The sequence below is a fragment of the Punctularia strigosozonata genome, assembly GCF_000264995.1.
Source record: "Punctularia strigosozonata HHB-11173 SS5 unplaced genomic scaffold PUNSTscaffold_5, whole genome shotgun sequence".
Taxonomy (NCBI): domain Eukaryota; kingdom Fungi; phylum Basidiomycota; class Agaricomycetes; order Corticiales; family Punctulariaceae; genus Punctularia; species Punctularia strigosozonata.
The window spans coordinates 1,421,704-1,440,923 of NW_006767437.1; the positions used below are offsets into that span (position 1 = coordinate 1,421,704).

At 55.6% G+C, this 19,220-nt stretch overlaps 10 protein-coding genes across 10 annotated transcripts; 2 read left to right on the forward strand and 8 right to left on the reverse strand.

Moving 5' to 3' along the window:
• Window positions 1-24: 24 nt before the first annotated feature.
• PUNSTDRAFT_66163 (uncharacterized protein) lies at window positions 25-1,766 on the reverse strand (the record flags this gene model as incomplete). Its single annotated transcript, XM_007383069.1, has 2 exons — window positions 25-1,275; window positions 1,335-1,766. 2 exons carry the CDS (start codon window positions 1,764-1,766, stop codon window positions 25-27), a joined length of 1,683 nt encoding a protein of 560 aa, XP_007383131.1.
• An 849-nt stretch (window positions 1,767-2,615) lies between these two features.
• On the reverse strand, window positions 2,616-3,859 carry PUNSTDRAFT_133636 (uncharacterized protein; the record flags this gene model as incomplete). Its single annotated transcript, XM_007383070.1, has 3 exons — window positions 2,616-2,816; window positions 3,080-3,302; window positions 3,357-3,859. The coding sequence occupies 3 exons, from the start codon at window positions 3,857-3,859 to the stop codon at window positions 2,616-2,618; spliced, it is 927 nt and encodes a 308-aa protein (XP_007383132.1).
• A 72-nt stretch (window positions 3,860-3,931) lies between these two features.
• Window positions 3,932-5,524, reverse strand: PUNSTDRAFT_133637 (uncharacterized protein; the record flags this gene model as incomplete). Its single annotated transcript, XM_007383071.1, has 2 exons — window positions 3,932-5,266; window positions 5,348-5,524. The coding sequence occupies 2 exons, from the start codon at window positions 5,522-5,524 to the stop codon at window positions 3,932-3,934; spliced, it is 1,512 nt and encodes a 503-aa protein (XP_007383133.1).
• Window positions 5,525-5,940: 416 nt separating this feature from the next.
• Window positions 5,941-6,513, reverse strand: PUNSTDRAFT_52038 (uncharacterized protein). Its single transcript, XM_007383072.1, has 2 exons — window positions 6,212-6,513; window positions 5,941-6,146 (listed from the first exon to the last, which is right to left on the reverse strand). The coding sequence occupies exons 1-2, from the start codon at window positions 6,503-6,505 to the stop codon at window positions 6,063-6,065; spliced, it is 378 nt and encodes a 125-aa protein (XP_007383134.1). The 5' UTR covers window positions 6,506-6,513; the 3' UTR covers window positions 5,941-6,062.
• Window positions 6,514-7,248: 735 nt separating this feature from the next.
• On the reverse strand, window positions 7,249-8,146 carry PUNSTDRAFT_52039 (pali-domain-containing protein). Its single transcript, XM_007383073.1, has 5 exons — window positions 8,083-8,146; window positions 7,894-8,019; window positions 7,770-7,837; window positions 7,503-7,711; window positions 7,249-7,441 (listed from the first exon to the last, which is right to left on the reverse strand). The coding sequence occupies exons 1-5, from the start codon at window positions 8,133-8,135 to the stop codon at window positions 7,319-7,321; spliced, it is 579 nt and encodes a 192-aa protein (XP_007383135.1). The 5' UTR covers window positions 8,136-8,146; the 3' UTR covers window positions 7,249-7,318.
• Window positions 8,147-8,611: 465 nt separating this feature from the next.
• PUNSTDRAFT_101826 (uncharacterized protein) lies at window positions 8,612-10,831 on the reverse strand (the record flags this gene model as incomplete). Its single annotated transcript, XM_007383328.1, has 10 exons — window positions 8,612-8,701; window positions 8,757-9,364; window positions 9,428-9,511; window positions 9,565-9,702; window positions 9,750-9,866; window positions 9,928-9,988; window positions 10,049-10,288; window positions 10,338-10,426; window positions 10,481-10,558; window positions 10,615-10,831. 10 exons carry the CDS (start codon window positions 10,829-10,831, stop codon window positions 8,612-8,614), a joined length of 1,722 nt encoding a protein of 573 aa, XP_007383390.1.
• Window positions 10,832-11,188: 357 nt separating this feature from the next.
• Window positions 11,189-13,915, forward strand: PUNSTDRAFT_52040 (general substrate transporter). The gene is made up of 10 exons (XM_007383074.1): window positions 11,189-11,683; window positions 11,734-11,868; window positions 11,929-12,224; window positions 12,276-12,304; window positions 12,361-12,432; window positions 12,493-12,624; window positions 12,681-12,796; window positions 12,859-13,179; window positions 13,239-13,387; window positions 13,455-13,915. Exons 1-10 carry the CDS (start codon window positions 11,592-11,594, stop codon window positions 13,754-13,756), a joined length of 1,644 nt encoding a protein of 547 aa, XP_007383136.1. The 5' UTR covers window positions 11,189-11,591; the 3' UTR covers window positions 13,757-13,915.
• A 66-nt stretch (window positions 13,916-13,981) lies between these two features.
• PUNSTDRAFT_101833 (cytochrome b5) lies at window positions 13,982-15,100 on the forward strand. The gene is made up of 4 exons (XM_007383075.1): window positions 13,982-14,026; window positions 14,083-14,580; window positions 14,634-14,811; window positions 14,867-15,100. Exons 2-4 carry the CDS (start codon window positions 14,098-14,100, stop codon window positions 14,941-14,943), a joined length of 738 nt encoding a protein of 245 aa, XP_007383137.1. The 5' UTR covers window positions 13,982-14,026; window positions 14,083-14,097; the 3' UTR covers window positions 14,944-15,100.
• A 26-nt stretch (window positions 15,101-15,126) lies between these two features.
• PUNSTDRAFT_143282 (agmatinase) lies at window positions 15,127-16,920 on the reverse strand (the record flags this gene model as incomplete). The annotated part of the gene is made up of 12 exons (XM_007383076.1): window positions 15,127-15,221; window positions 15,279-15,351; window positions 15,411-15,447; window positions 15,503-15,545; window positions 15,597-15,753; window positions 15,810-15,887; window positions 15,940-15,966; window positions 16,022-16,044; window positions 16,109-16,199; window positions 16,254-16,396; window positions 16,455-16,613; window positions 16,674-16,920. The coding sequence occupies 12 exons, from the start codon at window positions 16,918-16,920 to the stop codon at window positions 15,127-15,129; spliced, it is 1,173 nt and encodes a 390-aa protein (XP_007383138.1).
• A 303-nt stretch (window positions 16,921-17,223) lies between these two features.
• On the reverse strand, window positions 17,224-19,070 carry PUNSTDRAFT_86388 (Arginase/deacetylase). Its single transcript, XM_007383077.1, has 11 exons — window positions 18,791-19,070; window positions 18,581-18,739; window positions 18,380-18,522; window positions 18,225-18,315; window positions 18,146-18,168; window positions 18,055-18,081; window positions 17,924-18,001; window positions 17,709-17,865; window positions 17,610-17,652; window positions 17,444-17,553; window positions 17,224-17,385 (listed from the first exon to the last, which is right to left on the reverse strand). The coding sequence occupies exons 1-11, from the start codon at window positions 19,062-19,064 to the stop codon at window positions 17,291-17,293; spliced, it is 1,200 nt and encodes a 399-aa protein (XP_007383139.1). The 5' UTR covers window positions 19,065-19,070; the 3' UTR covers window positions 17,224-17,290.
• Window positions 19,071-19,220: the final 150 nt, after the last annotated feature.

The following is a 19,220-nucleotide window of genomic DNA, read 5'->3' on the forward strand; positions in this document are numbered from 1 at the left end:
AATGAATGAACGTAAGCCAATGGATCAATCATCCGATGACTGGTCGTCATCGGGGGTGTCGTCGTTTTCGTTTTCGTCATCGTCGTCGTCGTCGTCGGCCTCTTCCTCCTCTTCACTGTTTTCCTCGTCATCCTCCTCCTCCTGCTCATCGTCGGACGCGTCGAAGTATTCAATGTTCACCCCGCGGTTCGTCCTGAGACGCTCCACGTCATCGTCCCTGCTCTTCGAATCGAGCATCCACTTCTGGACCTCGCACCCGCCCTTCATCCGATAGTAACTGAGCCGCTCGAGCGACTTCCCGGTGATGCCCTTCACCCTGACGTACTTGAGCACGGGCATGAGCATGCTCGGGAGCGGTTGCTTCGGGACCTCCTTGAGCGCGAGAATTTCGGTCTTGCACGCCCCGGTCATGATCTCGTCCATGAGACGACTATCCATCCGGCGGAGGTCGAGCTCGAGCGTGATCAGATTCGCGACGGACTTGAGAAGCCGGCGCCACGCGGGAGCGGAGCACGAAAGGGACGTGATCGCAAGAGTCTCGAGGGAAGCGAACATCGGCGCGTCCGGGTCCGTCGCGAGCTCGACGACCGGCGTGACGTCCTGCTCCGGGAAGTCGAGCCGAAGGACGCGCAGATTCGGCATGCGCATGTGGCGGAGCATGTAGCACAGATGATCGCTATCGAGGTCGATGAGCACAAGCTCGCGCAGGGAGGAGAGCTGGATGGTCTGGAACGGATAAAGGTCGCTATTCGCTCGCTTCGGGCCGGACCAGTGGAGTGTGAGCTTCTCGAGGCCGGGGGACGCCAGTAGAATTTCTTCCCACTGTGCATAGGACGGGCGAAAGGCCTCGAAGTGTAGCCGGAGCTCGAGCGTTCTGAGGCCTCGACAGTAGGCCGGGGTTGAGGACGGGAGGCTGACTCCGACCAAGGACAAATGCTGGCAGCTTGGCAGTCCGCCTCCAAACGAAAGCGGCGCCTGCTGCAACGCCTGATACATGGCCTCCGCGTCTGGCCAATTCTCTTGGTGATACAACTTGAGGTACTCAAGCCTCGGTGCGGGCCCACATGCAGCGAGGTGTCCTCGACAACGATCTCTGGCGACCGAGTCTCGAACCTTCAAGGTGAACGATCGCCAACGGTCTAGAGCGGGTAGGATAGCCTGGAAGACGTCGTCCACCTCGTCACGGCAAAGCGTCAGTCCAGGTACGTGGGTATCTGTTGAGGGGCTGTCGACGACGATCTCAAGGGGTAACTTCTGGGATCGTGCGATGTATGCCTGCATATATGCAGTCAGCAACGGAGTGGCGTGCACGAAGGGCGATCTCAAGGTCTCACCATAGCGCGATCAACGTGCCGAACTTTACGTATGACGAGCGCGCACCATAGCCCGGGCAGACCCAGCGCGACCTGCCTCCAGTGCCGGCAGACCTTGGAGACGAGCACCTCGAAATCGGGCTGCGCATCTTCTGGCTCGCTTGGATCAATCTCGCGATCGAGCTGTCGCCCCTCCACGCCGATGGCGAACACGCGAGCGAGGAGCTCGACTGGGAGTCGGTGTATGGGCGAAATGGTTGGCGGAAAGGGCACGGGACGGTGCTGGTGCTTTTCGGTGTGGTGCCGTTGGCCGTTGTGGTAATGAGCGGCTGCGTATAGCTTGAGGGCACGCTGGTGCTGGTGGAGGGGACGTGGCTTGTCGACGTTGGGCACAGCGACGGAGTAGGGAGTGCAGACGCCACCGACACAGTTCTCGAGCGCCTTTACATTCATGTCGAGGAGAAGGGCGAAGGGCCTTCCGTCGGGGCCGTGGACGCCCAGACCACACTTCAAGATATTCGAGTTCGGACGGGCACGTGCCCCCAGACACCGTCACGTAAGCTGCGCACTCTATCAGCAATATCACAGCTGCGCAAGATCGCCCCTGGATCGCCTCTCCCCCGCCGGAATGGAAGGTCCAGGTAAAACACAATATCCAATTGTCGTCTCCGTTCTACGCGAGACAAAAGCCACGGCCACAGCTCAGACCACCTATCGATTTAGGAGCTGCTCGTCGGGGCGGGGCCTGGCGGGGCACGCGCCCGGCGGCTTCTCCTTCCCATCCGTACGTGCCATCGAAGTCCATATGCGGTGCACCCCCTCACGGCCTTCTCCGCGGCACGCGTATAATTATTACTGGCTTCACCCCGCGCGACCCCGCGCCCGCACTGCCCCTGCGCCGCGTGACAGGTGCGTCGTCGGCGCGCGCAGAGGCGCGAGCTTGATCTTGAGCGCAAATCGAGTTCCAACGGGGATTCCGAACATACAGAACCCCCTACCCTCCGCCGGCGAATCAACAAATCGTCAACGCCGCGGTCGATGGGGATACGGTGGCATGCACGCCGAAAGGCGCATGACACGATCAAAATCTTGGTCCAGATTCTAATTTAGGGGCGGAGCGAGCTTCTTCCTCATCACGCATTGTCGTCCCTTGAATGGAAAACGTTAGCATCGAACTCATCGCCCCATATGCGGACAAGCACAGATCTGAGGATCCGGCATGTCTCGATCCAAAGTTCCGACCCGTGCTTACCTTTAGGGGTTCCGAGGTCGAGCTGCGTTTGTCATCGTTCGTCATGATCTTCAGGTCATGACTGGGGTGCGTCGCAGCATGCTGCCCAAAGACCTGCGCCACTCGGTCTGCTGCTCGGCGAGTTGGGTTTCCTCCGCCGTGGGGTATCGCGCCAGCAGGAAAAAGACGTATTCGTCCATGCTGTCCAGCGGCAGAATTCTGATGGTGTTTGAACCGTACCGTAGATACGCAGTGATATCCAACGGTCCCTCCTAATGAAAAGCGTAGTCAGCGATGGAGTTTCCGAGAGGCAATCAGGTTTAGAGTAAGATTAGACGGAACGTCGATTTCATCTTCGCTTTCCGATGCCGTCGTCCTGCGGCGGACCACAGCCGAAGCCACCATCTCTGATGTCCGACTCAATCGGGCATAGCATGCTCTGGCGCATGATCCTCGAGTCAAATGACGGACGATCGGGCCTCCGTTACCAGCGGAGCAGAAGCCACCACAAGAAGCCAAGGCCGTTAGCACTCACAATGTGTTCATAGACCCAAACTCTCTTCTTCTCCGGGAGTAGCTCTGCGTCATGGTTGACTTCGACGATAACCTTGCCCCTCGCGGGCCATACCGTCTCATACGACGCAACGGTGGCAGCAACAACGTCCGGGCCTGAACCTGGAGGGATACTGTCGAGGAGTGTCGCGACAACCGGCGCCGGGAGAGAAACAAGGTTCACGACGATATGTCTTTCCCTTGGGCTGTGGATGTAGAATAATGAGCACATGACATCAACGTCGACCGCAACTGCTCACTCAAACCACACTTCGCCGGCCTCCAATTCTTGATCCAAAGGAACAGTATCTTGCGCAGACCACCTGTCCGCAGCTTCCGCGTTGTTGGCATCGAGCTCGATGGACAAGTCCAACATCTGTATCTTCTTGCTTCCTGGTCTTGCGCCCCAGACGCCAGGCACAGGCAAGATCGGAATCTCGCGAAAGTAGGTGGGCATCGCGCCGGTCGGACCCTCATGACGTTCTGGTGAGCGTGGTGGTGAGGGTATCCGATGGGCTTGATGTTCGACCACTGTGTCTGTGGATTGTTCGGCCACCTCGCCATCCTCCGCCGAACGTGATTCGCTAAGGGGCTCCGGGCTTGCAAACGCGACATCCTGCGGTGTAATGAACCCATTCGCGGGAGGAGCGGTCGTGAGCTCGAGTGCGAACGCGTGCTCGTGACCTTGTTTCGTGTGCGTCCATCGCGAGCGGGGGCGAAGACGAGGGGACGGCGGAGGCGTCCAGCAATACGTTTGGGCCATTGCAAGTCGATGAGGAGGTGCGTGGGGGAGGTTGCAACGTCAGCTGAAGGATCCGGCCAAGACGAAGGTAGGTCAAACACACGGACCTTTATAGCCATCTGTTCCTTGATTGTCGGCTTCATTGCCATCGGGGAGAACGGGCTCCTCCACAGCTTCTGGCTGTGCATCGGGGGTGTCCGTATGGACGATGAAACGCTCTTTGGCAGGCAGTGGGGTGTGTAAGGTCGGAGCATCCGCATTGCCGATGGGCGCTAACTCTGATGTTGCGAGAGTGGCTAATCTCTGCGACATTAAGCCATGTGAGCCATCGATAACCTCAAGGTTAGGCGCCGAAGAATCTTCATTCATACGGAATCGTTTTGTGACCGGCCACTCCACGACATCTTCGTCTGTGGGTGCGGACGAAGGCGGGGATGAACGGGAACAAGACGTATCTTTGGCATCCGCGTCTGATGGGCGTGGCCGCTTTAAGGTTTGAGTCTCAGGGTTTCGCGAGGATCTGAACGTTGGCGTCTCTGGCGTCTCCGGCAATGGCTGCTTTCGCGCAGATGAAGCAGCATCTGCACACTCTTCTGAACGTGCTTGCACGTTCTTGACTTCCTCGTCTCTTTCACTCCCAAGCTTATCCCGTTGATCTTCATTCAACGCCTCAACCATCTGCAATGCCGCGAGTTGCTTCTGCGCCTCCAAAATCTGCCGCGCGAAAGCATCGACACCACTTCGTACGATTTGCGCAACTCTGTCGGACGGCAAGGGTTCAACGGGAACTTCAGCATCTGGACCCTGCTCCTTCCTCAACCGACGAGCCGCATTCTTCTGGATCTGCTCCACGAGGAAAGCAACCACGTCCCGTTGTGGTCCGGCGTATCCCCGTTTGAGTGCTGATACTGGAGATAACGGCCGTTCCGAGCGTGTGTCATTAAGGGTAGACATGAGGGGAGAGGTAGATGGTAAGATGCGCGGGCGACCAGGAGTTGTGTCAGTCTCCTTCGCATGGCTTTGCGGAGCTGCGACGGCGTTCGATAACGGTGAATTCGGGGTGACGTCGGCCGCGTGCGTTTCCTGAGAACAACGCGGGTATTGTAAATGGATATCGATGGAGTCATCTCTCTGCGTCCCATCTTCCCCCACTGGAGGGGTCGGTTGCAATGGAGAAGATGCCGGAGTAACGATGGTGCGTTTTGATGTGGCTCCCAATGTGGAAGGTTCGTGGAGGGCTTGGCCCTGTTCCGGGGGCCCTGGCATTGTATTCTTAGGCATCTCTGTCATAGCAATCTCCTGCGGGAGGGATGATTGCCTGGCAGGAACTTTCGCGGTGATCCTATCGTTCGCGCGTGCTTCCGCAGCATGCTTATACTGTACAGTCTTATCGCTCTCTTCGTCTCCCAGTACCATCTCCTCTTGACTCTACGCAGATTTATGAGAACGACAGGAACCAAATCCGAACAACGTGTAGACGGGGTGGAAGAAACGCGACGAAACACGTACATTATCATGCATGGCGGTAGCCACGGGCGCTCGATTTTCCCCCGCCTCTGTTCCTTCTGCGGGTGTGGCAGGTTCGGACGATGGGCCAGCATCGGGTTCGATAGTCATTGAAATCCTCGCACTGAGCGGCAGAGCGACACCCAGAGCCTCTTCTTCGCCGTCCGCTGTTGAATGCATGGTCGTGTCCTCATCGACGTCGTGGTAAAACGAAGCTGAGACACGCCTCAAGAGTGGCAGGGACGGGCTTCTACTTGAGCTTATGCGGTCAATGAGCGAACCACTCGAGGTGCGCCGTTGTATACCGGGATGCTCCACCTGCAGGCGATCTAAGAGCGAGACAGGCTGAGGTCCTATTCGTTCGAGCAAGCTACCGTTTTCGTGGGCCATTACATGCATACATTCCGGTCGGTGGTGGTCAGCAAAAGAAACGAGGCTAGATATCGCTCGTCACGTTACACATGGCCTTTCATTTCGGCGCTTGCCGTCTTCGTTGCAGACACCGTACTTCCGCCTCCTCCTCGGGTGCACCCATTCTCGTGGTGATACTGTAAGGACTCTCATAGCAATGCTAACAGCCCCATTCAGTCCTGAAAGCGTTCAAAAGACCATTGCAACAATCGAATACTGTATGCATATTCTAGTCATGATTCAAGTACACGTTGAGTAGAACACCCGAAGTAGTCCATGAACAGCCCAGACGATCTGATCCTACCCACTACTTCTCGAGGGGAATGTCGTAGGAGCGAGTGATCCCCGCTCCGAACAGAAGACGATCGCCGCGGAGCACGTCGTCGATGGACTGGGCGTGGTCCAATCGTCAGCAACGATGGATCACCCGAGAAAAGCCTCGGTGAAGGTACTCACCACATCATAGCCAACGAACGGCCCGAAAACGTCGTCACGCAGGGTGACGTTCACGGCGTGGCCCTCGACCTCGGTGAAGTTGCTGCCGTTCGCATCCAGCGGGAGCGGGACTTGTATGGCGGGATCGCAAGGTCCGTTAGGCTGGACGGCCGCCTGTTCGGCGGTGAGCAGACAGTAGACGCCTCCGAGGAAGCGGAAGACGTCGCTGGTGTTGGCGTCCTGGCGAGAGACGAATGGGGTGGCGAGGGCGGCGGAGGCGCCGAGGACGACAGAGAGAATGGCGAAGGAGCGCATTGCCTTATTGATTATAAGTCGTGAATTAGAGTGTGATAGTTGATTGATGATGGAAGACTGAGTGAGTCTGAGGTCTGTGTGCACAACCGGCCATTCTTATATATATGCCTTGCAACAAGCTGGGGCAGTGAAGTGCGTGCGACGCCACGACGAGCCAAGGCTCGGCAAAAGGGCCAGTCTGAATACAACGGAGCTGAGTACGGTTATGATCGCCCGTGTGTGTCCTCGCGGTAGAGAAACGATTCCGTGCGCCAGTCGTGTTCTGCCCTGCCAACTGATGGGACAACCCTCGTCAGCCGACGGTGAGAAGCATCCGAGTGCACGTCAAGCATTGCTTAGCACTGCCGCCAGAGCATTGCCGACCGCAGCGCTGGCTGGGTCAGCTACAGAAGTTCCATGCAAGTACGCTGAGCCCGAGCCCCGAGCGTCGTCGTCGGAATCAAGCCTTGTATTCACACGTGACAACGTTCCCTGCTAACGTACGTTGTAAGTTACTGAGTGGACGCATATCCTAATCATCATGGCAGGATACCAAGTACGCCTGTGTGAGGGTGGATCAAGATGGGTTGAGGCTTTAACATGGGGCTCCGAGCCCTGAGAAAACCCTGAGGTACAAGACGCAGATTATGCCGCTGCAGTATGGCTCTCATCGCGGAAACTGAATTACGTTCATAGACGAGTCGGAACGTTGCTGGGGTCGAGGATCGTCAAATGATTTAGAGATCGCATTGAGATATATCGTGGTCTATATGTAGAGGAGTGATACATTGTTCTTGTAGCCAGGGCTGCATGTCTTGCTAGCACTGGCGTTGTCTAGTAATATCCCGCACGCGAGGGATAGGTTACGTAGGGCGCGCGCCGACCGCACAAGGTGCCGCATCCGGCGCTAACCGTGATTCCAAGCAGGACAATTGTAGCCGCCAGTGACATCCATGGCTACAGAGTATATCCCATGTAAGTCATGCACATGCTAGTAAATGACGACAACCGAACCCACCAATGGGCCCCAGGTTGTCTTGATGCCGTCATCGTGGAAACGAGATTTCGCGACTGCCCAGAGAACAATCATGACGATGAACGCAAGCAGCGACCAGAAGAACGATAGCAGGGATAACAGAGAGAATGCTGGGAACGGATACATCTGTAAGCTTTTGCTGAGCAGTACTGGCAGTAGTGACAGCAGAGCGAGGAAGGTAAAGCCGGTAGCTTTTGAGTCATGTCAGTTATTAGGGTTCAGATCATATACTTACTCGGAAACACCCACCTATAGGATAGAATACCAGCGTGAACGTGAGGCTGTGGATGATTTGAGTATCCCAGCGGTATCCCAGTCTGCGGGCATCATCGACGTTAAATCGGCCCCAGCATCATCTGGTCAGCACTCGTACCTGTCTGAGAGGCATGTCCCATGGTCGATACACCAGCCCCATATCCCGAATCGTACACCACCCCCCGTATCAGCATGGACGAAGTAGAAGGCATGAACTACGGGGGTTGAGATCGTCACTAGCAGTCTAAATATTACAACATCGTTATAACCTCTACTCGTCACATACAGATAAGGTTCAATTACTCACAAGAGGACGAATGCCGCGAGTGTAAATATGAACGGCAATATAGCTGGATGCATTATATCGGTGGTCGCAGGTCGTTCGTAGAAAGGTCGTCACAGTCGTACAAGTCGGGTTAGGTGGCGGCGGCGACCCATGTCGTCCCTTATGACCACGTAGAAACTCGGATATATTGAGGAACGAAAGAACGTCACTGAACGGACACGAGGCAAGAAAGATGATGATGACCTCATGGCACAGCCATCGAAGTAGTACGAAGAAGTTCGAGATCGACTTGAGCCCGGACGTTCAAAGCCCTTCCCGAATCCTCCAAGAGATTTCTGTACGCCTTCCGCGTATTCCGATACACTGAGTCTCACGATGCCTACGCCAGGATCCGGAGCTCAAATGTCTGTGCAGAACAAACTAGCTCCCAGCGGGGTCTATCATGACGCCGAGGGTTATCGTGCTCCAAAGGTTGATGGTGAGAACTAGTGCATGCATTGCGTAGCTGTAGCATTCATATACAGCAGGAACAACTGACTCTGCTGTATCACTATACAGCTTTGCGGTAGTCAAACCTAGTAAAGCACGCAGGACTCGTCGAGTTCTTGCCGTCTCCTGTGGCGTACATGCCAATAATAGTCTGCGAAGCATTAACTCAAGGTTTCACCGGAGATATCAAATGCAGTCGCACTCACCCCCGTGAACCCGCCACTGACCTCGCTGGCGTCGCCAAAGCCAATGGTCTTGAACTCTCCGCTGGACCGTGTCGCGTAAGAGAACTCGTATTTGGTCTCGTTCACGGCCTGAATTCGCAGCGTTAAGCTGCTCTGCGAGTGTGGCAGGCGCTGCATCCCGGGCGAAGATAGCGGATCGGACATGCCGTCATTCGTCACCAACAGCGTCTGCGCCTTCAAGCGAACGTAAAACCCCGGCTCTGCACTGAGACCGTTTGTGGAGGTCGAGTTTGCGTCCAAGCGGACTACTCCAAGGTCGAAATGCTGGAGCTGCTGCAGGAACACGGTGACTCCTGCCTCTTGATCGATGTCCCACTGCGACGCATCGAGATCAAGGTCGGCCTCCGCCATGAACTCCACGTGCTCCTGTCGTCTGCCGACGAAGGTCGAGGTGCCTGAGATCCCGTCCGGCCCGGTGAGGTTGGCGGATGACCCGTACAGACAAAGACCCTCTTTCGACAGCACAAATTTGCTCATGTCGGGGTAGCGCAGGTACACCAGCTGCCGAGGCAGCGCGGTGGTCCTGGTGAGGTCGATAGACTGGTCTTGACCGACGAAGACGCCACCATCTGGCGGAGTTAACGGCTATGAATTCGTCAGTTTGGTTGCCCGCCCGCGCTTGACGGACAAACTCACGGCTTTTGCGGGCGGCAGCGGACCTTCCATATGAATCATCGCCCGGCGGGGGTTGGCAGGATCGAAAACGGGGAATTGTCCTACACGATTCCCAGTCAAAGGAACGACACAGCAAATCACCGAGTAGCCCCACCTTCTTCCCAAACCACCGGAACAAGCACCGTTTCCCTTCCCATCGGGAAATCGACCGAACCGTTCCTCGTAGCCAGCGCGACCGCCCAGAAGTGGCCATCGATGTCGTCGAATATGTCCGCATGACCGAGTGTTTGCACTGTCCGACGTAAGCTATTGACCATCACCAACGAGGGGCCCATTCACAGTATTCAGATGTGTTTGCGTTGGTGAGAACCGGATTGTTCACGTAAGGCACGTATGGGCCGTGGATGCTCCCGTTCGACCGCGCCATTGTCTCCATATGGCCTAAACCAGTCCCACCTGAACGAGCGACACTCGATGTGAATACTATCTCGCATGACGATGGAAGTGCTGGGTTGACCTTCTGCGATCATCAAGTAGTAGAAACCGTCCTTTTTGTAGATATGCGGCCCTTCTGGAGCCTGATACAGACGAGTAAACGACGACTAAACATGATCGATAGACTCTGGCGTGGAACGCACCAGCCCACCCGTCCCGGTCCATAAGACTTCCTCATTCGATATCGTTCCTGTGTCAAGGTCAATCTCATACTGCCAAATTCCCGGCTGGACGTGATAGGCGTGGGATCCTTGTATGTACGTCTTCCCGTCGTCATCCCAAAAGAGGGACATGTCGTATCCTTCGAAACTGGGGTTGATGTGAACCGCGTTGCTCCACCCGTTTCCGTCGCTGGCAAAGATATCGTCGGTTTTGAAGAGCAGCTAGATCAAGCCGTGAGCGGATGTACAACAAGAAAGATGTATCATTGACGTTGTCCCAGCGAGTCGGATCGGTTTGGGAGAGCTTGTCCCAAACGAGCGTGGTCGTCACATAGAAAGTACCGTTATGATGGCGTATGGCTGTATGAAGGTATCAGTACGCTGAAAGAAGTGTGGCGTGTATGGAAGTCTGACTATTCGCCCAGATACCACTGGTGAAACCAAACTCTTGGCCAAGCTCGGGAAGTTGCTCTTCTCTCGCCAGCACGTTCCCTGCATAGCACGCAATAAACACAGTAGTATAACTCGCAACGAGAACTTGAACCTACCTATCTGCTCCCATTGCACAAGATCTCTGGATGTATACACGGGGATGCCGGGAAACGCATTGAAGGAGCTGTTGACGCAGAAGAATCTATCGCCGACGCGGATGCATGACGGATCAGGACTGAAGCCGCGAATGATGGGATTTTCGTAGGGTTTTTGCGGAGACGTTCCGCCAGCAATGCTCGCACACAAAGCATAGATTGCAAACGCCGTTAGCATTGTCATCGCTCAAGGATCAATGCTAGCCCTCGCTTTTTGAGCGCAAAGCAGGGCGGAGCAGCTTCGGCGAGAGAGCATGAGACTCGGTCATGAGATTGCATCTTCGTCTTTTTTGGCAACGATTTGTATGCACGAAGCACCGTCCATGATAAGTGACTGCTTCGAGGAAGATGGATTGAATCAGACGCTCCCGATCGACGACGTTGCGACGACAAGTTCGACTTGTCGTCGAGTCGCAAACCGGAACGGTCACCCGGGTCAAGATCACGTGACATAAGCTTACAGGGGCGGCGGGCCGGACGGGCCCGGCGGTCGTCGTCGCCATCATTTTCGCGGGGGCCCTTTGTGGAGGTCGTGGGTGCAGCTGGCTGCACCATCGGAAGCGCGAGGAAGAAGCCAGAGGGTGGTTGCGGCCTCTTTACCTCCACAATATTGAAGCATATATCTGGCCTGTAGTCATGCTCTCGTACCTGGTCTCGGACTACCCTCCTTCGCCCTGAGCCGACGCTCTTCACGCTCGGACCAACGCAGGGGCGATCGGCGCCGATCTCACCTCCAGCGTGGCGGACAGCCGGCCCGAAGCTAGCCGACATGGCTTAGCGTCCCCTATTACGCATAGGCAAAAAGTTTCAAGCTGATAAGTAGCGGGGGGTGCGGGGTCGAGCTTCCCCGCCCCCGCGGTCTGCTGCTTTCTTAGACCTGCGAACGAACACGCGTCCTTGAGCAGCTTTTTCTCATCCTCTTTTGCCAAACGCCAAACATGACATTCCAGAAAGAGGTCGAGGAGTTCAAGCGCTACCGACATGCGTATGCACTGGCGTTCTCCGCGGCGATGGGCTCCATTTTCTATGGGTAAGTCGTCTCGTGTCCGCCGCCCGGTCGTTGCTCATTCGCGGTGCCAGGTGGGACATCGGCCTCATCGGAGGAGTCATCGCCATGAAGTCATTCAAGGAATACTTCGGGGTCGACAAGATGAGCAAATCGGCCCAGGACGATCTGTCCGGCAATATCGTCTCCGTGCTCCAAGCCGGTTGCTTGTGAGTCTCCCCTTCCATTCAATTTACGCACGAATGTCGCTCACGAGCTGGTCTCACCAGCTTTGGTGCCCTCTTCACTGGCTACTTTTCCGGAAAGTTTGGTCGCAAGCCCTCCCTGATCGCAGCAGGCGTCATCTACATCATCGGCAGCCTAATCCAGTCCGTGGTCGGACTGGGAAGCAGCGAGAAGGTCGGCTTGAGGGTGCTGTACTTCAGTCGCTTCCTTGGCGGCATCGGAGTGGGCATGGTCTCCGCTCTCGTTCCTTCGTATGTGTCGGAGTCCGTTCCGAAGGCCATCAGAGGCCGTTGTACAGGAATGATCCAACTTTGCAACAATATGGGTATCATGCTGGCTTGTAAGTCGATGCCCGCCTTATCCATGGCCCGTCACTCATCTTTAAATCCAGTTTGGGTTAACTACAGTGCCAGCAAGAATGTGGGTTTGCGCTCCGGAACTACGCGAAATAAGTTGGCACTAACTCGGTTTCTCAGATTGCGTTCGGCGACATGCAATGGCGCATTCCGTTCATTGTGCAGATGGTGCCTGGCGCCATCTTCCTGTTGGTATGTCGCATTTCGCTCAGTCTTGCCCTCCCTACATGCAAACCTGATTCACCAATTCAGTTGATTGTTTTCCAACCGGAATCTCCCCGATGGCTCGTCGAGCATGAGAAGTACGACAGGGCCGCGAAAGCGCTCGCATTTGCCGCCGGCACTTCACCAGACGACCCCTCGGTGCAAGAGACATTGCGAGAGGTATGTTTCCTCGCAATTCAGAGTGACATCTCGGTCGACATTAACTCTCCTCAAAGATTCAGGAGGAGTTTGCTGGCAAGGCGAAGACGTCTATTTGGACCCAAATCGCGATGATGGGCGAATCTCGTACGACCGTTCTTCGTTCGTTCGTCCCAAGCTTGGTCATGTTCTTGTCAGTGTCTCTCATTCGGGTTCCTCCATAACATTGCTCTGAACCCCCCTCGTCCTTCACAGCCAACAATGGACCGGGACGAACACCATCAACTACTTCTCCCCGACCATCTTCGCCAACCTCGGCGTTACCGGCCAGAACTCGGGACTGTTCGCCACGGGCATCTATGGCGTTGTCAAAGTGGTCTCCGTCGCCATCGTCCTCGCCTTTGCTGTCGAGAGCATGGGCCGCAAGAAATGCCTGATCATCGGTGGCATCGGACAAGGCGTCATGATGCTTTGGATCGCAGGATACAGCGCGATACACACCGGCTCTGGCGTAGACGGCGCGAGCTACGTCTCTATCGTCGCAGTATACTTCTACGCTATCTTCTACTGCGTGGGGTGAGCAAGACCCGCCTGCTATCGTGATTCTGGTCGCTGATTCCGCTGCCTCTTCACAGCTGGGGACCTGTGCCCTGGGTCGTCGCCGGTGAAGTCGCCCCCAACCATGTCAGGACGGCTGCGATGGCAGTTGCCATCGGCGTCAACTGGCTGTTCTCCTTCATCATCTCCAAGATCACGCCGATAATGCTGTCGAACATCACCTACGGTCCGTTTGCCGCCTCTCGCGTCCATATATGCGTGTATGTGCTGACCATATCGCTCGCTCTTCGTAGGCACGTTCTTGATCTTCGGCCTCATGTGCATGATCATGGCCGCGTGGGCGTGGCTGTGCCTGCCTGAGACGTCGGGGTACGCACTCGAGGATATCAAGTTCTTGTTCGAGCACGACATGCTCGTCCGTGCCCTCGAAGATGCACCGGGCGGCCGGTTCTTCCTCGGATCCAAGCGCTCAGTTCCCGTTGCGGACCTCAGGCGGGCGGAGGACGAAGCGAACCGGAACTCGTACGATCCGGAGTCGAAGGACGAGCAGCCGGAGCACTTGGAGAGGAGTCGGGACGCGGCAGAAGCTGTATAAATCACGATCATGACGATCGCCCGTCGTGATCACGGCGGCACACGGGCTCAACGACTTGCGGGAATCTGTACTTCTATTCTGCGTCTTTGTTTTTTTGTAGATAATACCCTGAACGAAGGTTACTGTACCTGTAATCACCGCCTAATTGCCAAGCACGTGCCATCCTATCTGAGGGTAAGCTCTGTCGAGTTACCGCAGTCCATGGCGACCTTCCTCCGGTTCCCTCGCTCGGAAACGCGTCGTTGTATAATCTACGCGCGCGGTCGTGTTGTACGTCTAGATGACCGAATATTCGCCGAATGAACGTTCATCGCTTTGCCACATAGACTTGAAAGGCCTACATGACCTCGGCTTTCCGGAATTGGCTGTATGGCAGCTCCCTACCTGCAGCATCGTCCACACCGGCTACCTCCACACCATCCAACCAATCAGAGGCGATACCGACTGTACTAGAGGTGTCTCCTCCACCATCAGACGATGAGGGCGAGGAAACCGAGACCGAAGACCGCGAGGACGATGCTCCCCCGGCCTTTCCGAGCCTGAATAGTGCACAGCGCGCTTCAGGATCTGCCACCAAACCGGCCGAGCCTGTACCGAGTATACTGAGCGACCGGCGAAAACTTCCGTCGCTCCCGGATCCCCGACTAGCTTCGCGCACGTTGGGTGTACCTTCGACTTTGGCTCCTCCTGGAAACTCGCTCGCTTTGCCTCCGACCACCACGAAGCCTCCTCCCAAGCCAGCGAAGAACCGCAAGGTCGCGCTCGGTCCGGGATGCGGCCCCCTAGATTGGGCGAACTTGAAAGCTTCAGGGCAAGATCTGCGTGTTCGTGATCAAGGTCCTTGTCGCCTCTGTTGACCAACTGACCACCCTCTTAGGGCGTTGATACCCTAATACGCGTCACACCGTCTATGTTGAAGGAGCACAACAAGAAGGACGACGCTTGGTCCGCATTTAATGGCAAAGTATACAACATTACGGATTACCTCCGCTTCCATCCAGGAGGCGAGAAGGAGCTGATGCGCGTCGCGGGACGGGATGGGACCAAACTGTTCGGTAAGGTTCCTTTGTTGGAAGGCCTTCCAACCAGCATATTGACGGTCGTCTTCAGCCCTCACACATGCATGGGTCAACGTAGACTATATGCTCGACGCTTGCATGGTCGGATTTCTCGTTCCTGGGAATTAGTTGATCAAGTGGGACTACACACATCTAGACGTGCATCACGATCTACACGGTCGCGGAACTCGCGAAGCAAGTCTTATGGCAGAGATTTATTAAACAGATAGTAGCAGAGAGGTTATATTTCTTCTCTGCCAACATCCCCATATATAATGTAATAGACGGAACATTGCCTTGGGGACAGACAACCTACGCCGTGAGGGGCGTCTTGGCCATTAGAGCGAGCAGATCCCAGCCGATGTTTGCGGCCGCGATCTGGGTGAGTTCGCTTTGCGTATCGTAGTCTGCGAGCGAACAAAGATATCAACGGCTTGGCGCGCAAAAGGAAGCTGTGGTCGTACCTGGAGCAACCTCTACGATATCAGCGCCGACGATTTTGAGTCCATCGAGACCCTTCAGGATTTTCTTGATTTCCTATGGACGTCAAGGGATTGATCAGATTCACATCCTATATGCATCATGTCAAGACGCACCCTTGTCGAGAATCCACCAATCTCGGGCGTTCCCGTTCTGCAAGAAAAAATCAGAGGTTCGAGCATTCTGTTAATCACATTTCACGGCTTACGCAGGAGCCGAACCAGGGTCAACCACGTCGATGTCCAGGGAGACTGGCGATCAGGCATGAAATATAGTCGTAAGACGGAGAAAAAGAATCGTACTGTAAACTGGGTTATCCCCAACAACGTCCCGAATCTTCTTGACAATGCCCTGGTAGCCAACCTCCTCTATATCCTCAGCATGCGATATATGGAAGCCGACATCCCAATCATTATCATAGTTGTCCCAGTCGCTCAGGCCTGATCGGATTCCTACGTGCTGTAAGGGTATATCATTAGTCAGCACGGGCTTGGGCCAGCATGACGATGACACACAATGTTGGAGTGATTGGCGGCCAGAAGCCCCTCCTGGGAAGCGTACCAGAAGTAGCTACCGTGCGTGATAGGCACTTCCTGCATTGTAGATCAATTTGGGAGCTGTGTTGCGTGATGAATATAACCATACCTCGTCCGGAAGCCAAGGGCCACCAGGCTAGCAATGCTGGGTTGAGATGCTTCGATGAGCAATGTTTCCTTCAAGCACTCACAAGCTTCGTCGGCTTTCGCGTGTCTGCAGCGAATTGTAAATTAATCAGACATGGGACCCGTTGATATCATAGAGTCCTTGAACATACCGAGATGGCTGTCGAAATGGATGACGCTGACCGCCCCATAGATTTCGGCAACACCGCGGAGAAGAGGGAGCGTGATCGTGTGGTCACCACCCTGGATGGCACACATGAGTCAACGGAAACTAAGCTGCCTTGGGAACATACTCACAAGTGTCAAGACGCGCGGGTGGAACTTGCCATCGAGCGCCAAACTCCGGTTCGAAAAGGAGCGTGCCGCTTCATGAGCAAGGAGCTCCTTGTTGGCAATTTCAAGTTGGCGCAGCGCGACTTTGTTGTCGAAGAGGACCATGGCTACCGCATGCCCATCTGAGCGACGTCGCTAAAAGCAATGGAATGCATAATCACTCACGGACATCCCCGCAGTCGACCACATCGAGGTGGTCGCTGACGCGCGTCTTCAACGGCACATTAATAGCTTCGACCCTGATACGTCTGCTCCCCTGACGGATGCCGTTCGGCCCGAATCGCGCTCCAGGTCGGAAGCTAGTCGCAGTGTCAAAGGGCGCCCCTACGGACAACCACGCTCGTCATCGGGGCAAAGAGCAGTATCTGTGGCACCATCGCGTACCAATTACAGCAACGTCGTGGGGAACGCCGGCGTCTGCGCCCCAGCACCTCGACGGCTTCGAGCCGGCGAATGAGAGCAAGCCGAAGGATTCCTCCGACCAAGCATTACTCTGCAGCGGGAACATCAGCGGGTCCCGGGGATCCGAGACTGGCCGTCCAGTGTCTTCGGAGTGCCCAGCGCCATGTTTAGATGCGAAGGCGCGTTGGGCGAACAGCAGCAACGAAACGGCGCCGAACATAGCGATCATGGCGACCCCGGCGAGACGGCAACGAAGATGTCTTGTGTATCTGGTGTAAGGCTCGCGTTCTTATACGAAACTAGGGTCATGATAGGCAAAACGTCGAGAGGTTCTCCGCAGCTCTGCAAAGTCAAAGATAAGTTCAGGGACAAGCTTAGTAGCCACGCACATGCACGCGTCGGAGAGCTCCTAGCCCGATCATGGCCCGACGCCTCTTCGTCCTCCAGACACTTATCAGAGAACTTATACTGTCGGCAGTCGATCCATTCATTCTATCTGACATCATCACAGCACACTAGGTACGCTGACTTTGAAATGTCTGCATTCCCTAGCTACGACAAACTGCTCTACCGTATAATCCAAGTATACTGCTCAAGCCTCAGACAGTGAGCGGTGTCTTGGCCATGAGGGCCAAGATGTCCCATCCTATGTTCGCCGCGGCGATTTGCGTGAGCTCGGCCTGCGTGTCGTAATCTGCGTCGCAAGAGTTCAATTACTGCCGCGTAAAGGGGATAAACACCGGGGACCGTACCAGGAGCAACCTCTACAATGTCCGCGCCAACGATCTTGAGGCCGTCGAGACCTTTGAGGATTTTCTTGATCTCTCGCGTCGTGAATCCACCGATCTCGGGCGTTCCGGTACTGAATCCGGTAAATGAGCTTTATGACGCGAAGAATCCAAGTAATGCGGCACTCACGCAGGAGCCATTCCCGGGTCGATGACATCGATGTCAAGAGTGACTGGGGAGAGAGAACTGCTCGCATGTGGTCTGAGAGCGAAGCGAGGAGCGGCTTACTGTAGACTGGGTTGTCACCAACGACGTCCCGGATCTTCTGGACGATGCCTTTGTAGCCGACCTCCTCTATGTCCTCGGCATGAGAGATGTGGAAACCGACTTCCCAGTCGTTCTCGTAGTCGTCCCAGCTGCCGAGGGCGCCACGAATACCGACGTGCTGGTAGTGTCATTCCGTGAGCTTTGTTCCGAGTAAGGACTTCAAAGACATAGCATACAATGTTTGAGTTGTTCGGGGCCAGGAGACCCTCCTGAGCAGCATACCAGAAGTAGCTGCCGTGCGTCACCGGTACCTCCTGTAGTATGAGTTAGAATCATAGGCTAGCTGCAGTATAGCCTTGGCGCCGACCTCATCCGGAAGCCAGGGACCGCCGGTCTGAATCCAATCTTCCTTTAGCAACCTCGATAAAATGTGACCTTAAGATCCTCGGGGTACTTACAACGTTGCGGGGCTTCCAAGTATCTTCGATTACGGGTCAGGCCAGATTTCAGGATGCGGACGTCGATGATGGAACATACCCAAGTGACTGTCGAAGTGGATGACGCTGACAGGCCCATAGATCTCGGCAACGCCGCGGAGAAGCGGAAGCGTAATGGTGTGATCACCACCCTACGGGTTCACAACAGATGAGAGATCGGATCCCCGTCCTCCCTGGAAGATGGACAGTACTGACCAGCGTCAAAACACGTGGGTGGAACTTGCCATCAAGCGCTAAGCTCTGTCCAGCAAATGATCGCGCCGCCTCATGTCCAAGGAGGTCCTTGTTGGCAAGCTCAAGTTGGCGCAGAGCGACCTTGTTGTCAACGAAGACCATAGCTATCGCACTTGGTGAGCCGAGTCCGGACGAGGCATATCGTACAGGTTAAGTACTCACGGACGTCTCCGCAATCGACCACGTCAAGGAAGTCGCTGACGCGAGTCTTGTGAGGTACATTGATCCTTTCTATCCCAATGCGACGGGCTCCTTGGCGAATGCCATTGGGACCGAAGCGCGCTCCCGGACGAAAAGAAGTCGCGGTGTCGAATGGAGCGCCTTAGGAGACGTTCAGCGATACCGGGCCAGCTTAAGACGCACTGCACATACCTATGACGGCGACATCGTACGGCACGTTTGCATCTGCACCCCAACACCTCGACGGCGTCGAGCGCGCAAAAGTGAGCAAGCCCCACGAGTCCTGCGACCACGCCTGGCTCATCGACTGCCTGGGGTCGCCATTCGAGAACACGTTCGCGAAGTTCGTCCCGTGGCTAGAGCCACCGTGGCGGCTCTCTGCGCGAACTGGAACCTGCCCGCTGGTCGCAGCCACCGCTTGCTGCGTCGAGAGGAGCAGAGAGACGGCGCTCAGGATGCACAACATGACGACGAAAGACCAAGCTGTTGTTGAACTCCATGTTTCCGCGAGCGTGTTTATAACTTCAGATAGAATGCTGATCGGGTCGTGCGCAGCTTTGCCGCCTTGGCCTGGCCGTAGCCGTAGCCGTCGCAGATAACGGCCATGTGCAGCCAGGGGAAG